This window comes from Humulus lupulus, chromosome 8 (assembly GCF_963169125.1).
Source record: "Humulus lupulus chromosome 8, drHumLupu1.1, whole genome shotgun sequence".
Classification (NCBI taxonomy): domain Eukaryota; kingdom Viridiplantae; phylum Streptophyta; class Magnoliopsida; order Rosales; family Cannabaceae; genus Humulus; species Humulus lupulus.
In genome coordinates this window covers 4229715-4236824 of record NC_084800.1, presented here as the reverse complement: position 1 = coordinate 4236824, position 7110 = coordinate 4229715, and the positions used below count along the sequence as shown (strand labels likewise).

At 36.8% G+C, this 7110-nt stretch overlaps 2 protein-coding genes across 2 annotated transcripts; both read left to right on the top strand.

The window, feature by feature from the left end:
- Positions 1-3766: 3766 nt before the first annotated feature.
- Positions 3767-5352, top strand: LOC133793731 (uncharacterized). The gene is made up of 2 exons (XM_062231025.1): positions 3767-5212; positions 5317-5352. The coding sequence occupies exons 1-2, from the start codon at positions 3767-3769 to the stop codon at positions 5350-5352; spliced, it is 1482 nt and encodes a 493-aa protein (XP_062087009.1).
- LOC133794230 (uncharacterized) lies at positions 5311-6408 on the top strand. Its single transcript, XM_062231447.1, has 2 exons — positions 5311-5498; positions 5610-6408. Exons 1-2 carry the CDS (start codon positions 5372-5374, stop codon positions 6143-6145), a joined length of 663 nt encoding a protein of 220 aa, XP_062087431.1. The 5' UTR covers positions 5311-5371; the 3' UTR covers positions 6146-6408.
- Positions 6409-7110: the final 702 nt, after the last annotated feature.

The window sequence follows — 7110 nt, the reverse complement described above, 5'->3', positions numbered from 1 at the left end:
TGTACACATCACCACCTAAGCTCTCCACTCAAGGCTGGGTGAGCTTTTCTTTCCCTTTACCTGCACCACATAGCACCCATAAGCCAAGGCCCAGTAAGAAAACACAATATAGCATGATATAATATCAACAATGATCATAATAATCATTCAGGTCTATCAGTCCAAAACAGATAGGTGACAGTCGCAAAAGTCACTAAAGTGGGTACAGCCCCGTTTAGCCATGTGACGATAAGGTCACCAAGGCTTAACAAATAAGTGAGCTTTTCATAGCTTAGACAGGATAGGTGCATGGTGATTAGTCACCAACATAACCTTCCTCATGACTTTAGAGTCATAACTATGGAACATCGTTCCCTAGCCATGTGACAAACAGTCACCCGGGCCTTAGGCCCTGGCTCTAGTAACTAGTCTCAGACTAGCCAAGCGCTTATAAGTTCATCGACCTTAGGGTCGGTCCAGCGTTAATGCCTTAGAGCCATTCAATGCTGATATCGATTAGATCTAATCTTCATTCGGCCCTGCGTTAAGGACGCTTATGCCGTTTCTGACTCTTGGGTCAGTGTCCCTGACTAGTCAGTGCCATATACAAGTAAACAACATTCACTAGCATTTAATATGCAATCCATGTCCACATTTATCAACCAACATGCCTCAATAACAATCACGCATGCCATATATACATAGGGTGCAGTTTTCTTACCTCAGATTCGAGCTAGAATGATTAAAAGAACGACCCTTGAGAACGATCAACCTTTAATCCTTTAGCGGTCACCTAATCATAACCAAATACGGGACATCATCAATAAAAAGTATCAACATAGGTTTCCAAACCAATATCTAGCCTCCGGGACATCAATCCAAACTAATCTAAGTAGTAGGAACAATCCTGAGGCCTAAAACTATGTTCCCGGGGTCAAAACACACAAACGGGCTCAAAACTGCCCAAGAGTCGAGGCCCTGGTACCTTGGGCCGCGGCCCCCAATCACACCAGGGGCAAGCGTCGCGGCGCCCAGCAAGAGCAATTTCCCCCACCTACTTCTTCAAGCTAGGGCCGCGGCACTCCAAGAACAGGGCCGCGGCCCCCAACCCAGAACATGCCCAAACTCATTCTCCAACATCCCAAAGCCTCCAAAAACATTCCTAAATCATCAAATCAAAGTTCTCAAGCTTCCCAATGGCCCAAAACCATCAAAACTCAAAGCTCAATCGAACCAAAAACTCAACGCTATTGAACAATGACGACAGTCGACTAACTGTCGTATTTGCCTATGCCGGCGTAGGGTAGCTACGCCGACAGTTGATAAGTGTCGTCGTTGCTGACTATGCCGACAGTTAATAGGTGTCGCCGTTGCTGACAACGCCGACAGTTAATACGTGTCGTCGTTGCTAGCAATGCCGACAGTTAATAGGTGTCGTCGTTGCTGGTAACGCCGACAATTAATACGTGTCACCGTTGCTTGCAACATCGTCGGTTAATAAGTGTTGTCATTGCTGGCAACGCCAACAGTTAATACGTGTCGCCATAACATTAAATTTCTATATAAAAAAATTTATTTTTTTATAGATATTTTTTAAAACTTTTAATTATATTTTTAACAATTGAAGTTTGATATAAATTTAAATAAAAAAATTACTCACATAATTAATTATTATTACCATAACTTGTAAAAAAAAATTATATTTATTATAATAAAAATTCATATACATACAACATTTATTCATACAATTGAAATATAAATACATCAAATCCCCATGAGACTAAATAATTCTCAATAAAAATTCATTATAATATTATAAATCTATAAATTTCAAAATATATAATACAATAAATCTCAACAAGACAATATAATTCTCTTCTCCAAATCACTACAAGCTCAATCATGTTTCTTTTGTTAATATTCTTCCTAATAAATCTAGACATCCACCTAAAAGTCAGTCCTGTGATATTCCTTGTTCCCTGCACCAATGAATTAAAGACTTCAAATTATAATTAAATAGTATATCTTGCCATAATATATTAAATAATGAATGAGAGAACCAACAATTTAAATATGTAAAATTAGTTGATTAATCCCTCTTAGAGATTAGTAAACAAAAACTGACATTGTAAGAATGCTGACAAAGTTTGAGATAGTTGGGAGACCAATGATGTTGTGAATTACAGTATTTGATACACATATTTGCACTAGCTTGAAAGGAGTGTGGAAAACAAAATTTGGTTATTTTTAAATTTTGTAACATCGTACATTAAGGTTTTACATTTTCCTTGGTACCTACATAGAAGACCATTTTGCAACTTGATTTATCATGTCCACATACCAAATAAAATGGAAAATTAATATTCGAGTACAAACTCTATAAATATATATACAAAAAAATAGTATATTAAGCAAGTAACAGGTGATGTAGTCAAAAGACAATCCAGATAATTTATAATGGATTAAAAGTAGTCATCATGTACACATTACTTCAGTTATGTGTTATTTCTCTGAAATAATCTTACTAGAATTTCACGATGATCAGAAATAGAGATAAGAATACAGAGAAGAATAAACCAGTAGAGAATAAAGAGGAAATATGAGCTAAAATAATATTGTACTGAGATTACGTGTTTGAATACAGTGGTGAAGGTAATTCAAGAGACCTTCGGCTCTCCCAAAACCAATCCCTAAGGACCCCAATCTCCAAATAGACGAATCCCTTATTCTTTCCTAGAAAGAACTATTTGTCGACTTCTCATATTCAAACATGCTCAAAATCACACTTGAGAGAGCATTAACTAGCCAACAAAACCAGACCATAAAAGTAAAATAGTCTATTGACTGAACTAAAACAAAAACAATTTATGATACTTGACAAAAGCATGAAAGGAAAACAAACCAGTAAAAAACATACACAATAAATAGCATCCAAGAGCCACTGGGGATGACAAGGATCAACATAGCCAACAATATACTAGAAAATTAAGGCAGAGAAAAGTAGCTCAAATGTACACTATAATACCATGGTTTAAAAAAACGTTTGAGGCGTACGCCTCGAGGCCTCGAGGCGAGGCGGTGAAAAAACGTATCTGAGGCGCCGCCTCATAGTGTGGCAGTGAGGCGCACGCCTCACGTGGGTGAGGCGGTCCGAGGCGAGGCGGTCCGAGGCGAGGCGGTCCGAGGCGAGGCGGTCCGAGGCGGTCCGAGGCGTACGCCTCATGATCTTGATTTTTTATGGCTGTTTTATTGCCTCAAACCGTGGGGCCTTTTTCAAAATAATGATTTGGGCTTTTTTTTTAATTAAATGGGCTTAAAATTTGGGCTTAAGTGATCAGATTTTAAGTTAAAAAAACCCTAAGTTTCTCCTATTTCCCTCTTCTCTTTCTCCTTCACGGCAGAACCAACATCTCCCATCTTTCTCTCTTTTCTTTCTCCTTCACGGCAGCACCAAGCTCTCCCTCACACTTCACAGCAAGCTCCAACTGCACAGTAGGCTCTCTCCATCATCCAAGCTCTCCCTCACACTCTTTTCATTTCTCTCATTTTCAAGCAAGAAGCTCTCTCCTCTCACCCATCATCTCAGTTTTTTTTTTTGACCTCTTTTTCTCAAAGTTAAGGCAGCTACCAGCCTTAGTTTTTGTCAAAGTTGATTATTTTAGAAAGGTAAATAATTTCCTTAATCTTCTCTGTTTTTTGTTTTTTAATTTTCTTAGTTTTTGTTTTAAAGTTGCTGAATTTTTAATTTTATTTTATGCTTTTAGTTGCTGAATTTAAGTTGGGAAGGATGAGTAGAAAAGATCCTGCTTGGAAGTATAGTGTTGAAATAGAAGTGCCGGAAAAAGGTGGAAAAAAAGGATACAAGTATTTAAAGTGTAATTTTTGTAGTAAAGATATTAAGGGAGGGGTGAAGAGAGTGAAAGAACATCTTGCTTGTACACACAAAGATGTAAAACCATGTCCTAAAGTACCTAAAGAAGTCAAGGAGGAGATAAGTCAATATTTGAAAGACTATGAAACTACAAAATTTATTTCTCAACGAAAGTTTGATGAGGCGGTGGATTGTGGATCCTACTTTGGTGATGGACCTAGTGGTTTTGGTAGTGGCAATCCTTTGGAGGGTGTGAATTCTTGTCCTAGCAATAGTTCTAGAGGTGTTAGAGGGCCTATGGATCGATTTATGGAGAATAAAGGAGATGAGGAAAATGAAAAAAATACCGCTGCCACAAAAATGACTCCAACGAGTGCTAAAGAGCATCGAAATCAAGTATGTTTAGATATTGGGAGATTCTTTTTTGAGAATGGGATCCCATTTAATTGTGCAAGAAGCCCATCATATTTCAATATGTTGCGTTCGGTTGGGAATTATGGTCGAGGATTGAAAGCTCCAACAATGCATGAAATGAGGACTTGGATACTAAAAGAAGAAGAGAAGACAACATCCGAAATTGTGAATGAGATCAAAGCAACATGGAAACGAACAGGGGTTTCATTATTATCAGATGGTTGGTCAGATATGAGAAATAGGAGTCTGATCAATTTTCTAGTTAACAATCCCTATGGGACTGTTTTTTTGAAAACTATTGATGCATCAGATTGTGTAAAAGATGCACAAAAATTGTTTGAATTGCTTGATGATGTTGTTGAAGAAATTGGAGAAGATATTGTCATTCAGGTGGTCACAGATAATGCAAGTGCATACAAGGCCGCTGGAAGATTATTAATGGAGAAGAGAAAAAGCTTGTATTGGACTCCGTGTGCTGCTCATTGTATTGATTTGATGCTTGAGAAAATTGGAGAATTGCCACAACATAAAAATGCTTTGCTTAAAGCAAAGAGAGTTAGCAATTTCATCCATAACCATCAATGGGTGTTGAGTTTAACAAGAAAATTTGCAAAGAAAGATCTTCTTCGACCAGCTGTCACACGATTCGCCACTGCCTTTCTAACTTTAGAAAGTATGCATCAATTGAAGCAACCACTACAAATGATGTTTGTTTCAAAAGAATGGTCAAGTTGTGCATGGGCAAAGAAACCTGAAGGGAAAGCTGTGAAGAAAATCATAATGAATGATAATACATTTTGGCCTAGTGTGGTTTATTCCATAAAAACCACAAAGCCCCTTGTGAATGTTTTAAGAATAGTTGATGGTGAGAAGACACCGGCAATGGGATTTATTTATGGTGCTATGGATGAGGCAAAAGAAAAGATAGCAAAGAACTTAGATGGAGACGTGTCTTCATATAAGGAGATTTGGGAGATCATTGATCAAAAGTGGGAGTTTCAATTGCATCGCGACTTGCATGCAACTGCATATTACCTGAATCCTCGATTCAGATGGAGTCCCAATGTTTCCGAGCATCCAGAGATTAAAACTGGTTTGTATAAGTGCATGGATAGACTCATCAAGGACCAAGAAACATATGTGAAGGTCGATGCCCAACTTGATGAGTATAAATACAAGCGAGGATTGTTTGGCTTCAGATCATCCTTAACATCATACTTAACACGTCCACCTGGTGAATACTTAAACTTTTATCTCATTTTTTGTTTTATTATAGTTTATATTAATATTATAAAATAAATTATTCATTACTTTGCTTCTTTTTTCATGTCTTTAATTTGTATAGTTGAATGGTGGGACAACTTTGGAGATGAAGTTCCAGAACTCAAGTCATTTGCAACAAGAGTTCTAGGTCTTACTTGTTCAGCATCGGCATGTGAACGTAATTGGAGTACGTTCAATCAAGTGCACACAAAGAGAAGAAATCGTCTGAGCACAAAAAAGATGAATAGTTTGGTGTACATTATGTACAACAAAAAGTTGAAGCACAAATTTTTTAAGAAACAATCACGAAGAGAGGAAGATGATCCTTTGATTGTTGAAAATGTGTCTTCTGATGATGAATGGGTAGCCAATCCAAATGATGAAGAGGATGGTGATAGTAGAGCAATCGAAGTTGGTGGGGAAATTGAGATTGAGGATGAGGGCGGAAGTTTAGCACCGAGGAAGAGGAAAAGAAATCAAGCACCAATTGAAGTGAATTTGGATGAGGAAGATGAATTTGAAGGAGGAGAAGATGACAGTGAAGATGGAGATGATGGACGAGCTATACAATTTCATGAGAGTGATGATGAAGAAAGTGAAGAGTTCTTGGAGATTTAATGCATTTTATTTATGATTTTAAGACTTATAACTAGAACTTTTATGACTTTGATATGGACTTATGTGTTGTTTGTTATGAATTCTATGAATTTTATGAATTTTATGAAATTTCATGAATTTTAGGATATTTTATGAATTTTATTATATTTTTTAAATTTTATTTGTTCTTATAGTTGAGGCGTACGCCTCGTTGCGCCTCGAGGCTTACGCCTCGCGGTACTAAGAGAAAACGCCTCGCCTCGCGATTTCGCCTTTCAAAACCTTGTATAATACCAATATCAAAAGTAGGGTACCTAAAGCCTCAAAGCAATATAAATTTGAATACAACAAATATGGCAGCACAAAAAACTCCAAACTCCAAAATCCAATATCAATATGAGTCTATTTAGTATTTAGTATTTAGATCTTCATGATCTTGGACTAGGCATTGGCCCATTTGGCCAAGTTTTCAATCAAAATTCACTAAGGTTTGCACTATTTCATAAATTGTCCCTAACTCTACGTGTTATCTTCATCCCCACGGTGGAACCCTATGCAAAAGTTATTTACAATTCCCCGACCCTCTTGCAAAAGCTAGTTTTTTTTTTTTTTTTGTCATATTCAATATATGACTATCTTGAGCTTTATTTGAATATAAATGAAAGTGAAATGTTAATTTTTCATAATCTAAATCATTCATGCTATTTTTTATGATTTAGTTAGTGAAGTTAAGGTCTTCAAGCAAAAAATAACAATTTTTATCTCTTGCCCCATTATTTTTAATTATCATTGCTAAATTTAAAACGGACAGCACTTCCCCTATATTTGTAACCTAACCATCAGTCAATATTAATTCGAATAATTCAATCAATTTAAACAACATTTTTCTTCCTTATATCTCCCCCAGCACGCAACTATATATATCTCAAAACCTACTTCACTAATACATGCAAGTTCTCAAGTTTCGGTTATCACCACAGCACACA

Coding starts and splice junctions, on each gene's coding strand:
- LOC133793731 (XM_062231025.1), top strand. CDS start 3,767: ATGAGTAGAAAAGATCCTGCTTGGAAGTATAGTGTTGAAATAGAAGTG. Junction 5,213..5,316: donor CAAAGAACTTAGATGGAGAC/GTGTCTTCATAT, acceptor TCCTCGATTCAG/ATGGAGTCCCAATGTTTCCG.
- LOC133794230 (XM_062231447.1), top strand. CDS start 5,372: ATGGATAGACTCATCAAGGACCAAGAAACATATGTGAAGGTCGATGCC. Junction 5,499..5,609: donor ATACTTAACACGTCCACCTG/GTGAATACTTAA, acceptor TAATTTGTATAG/TTGAATGGTGGGACAACTTT.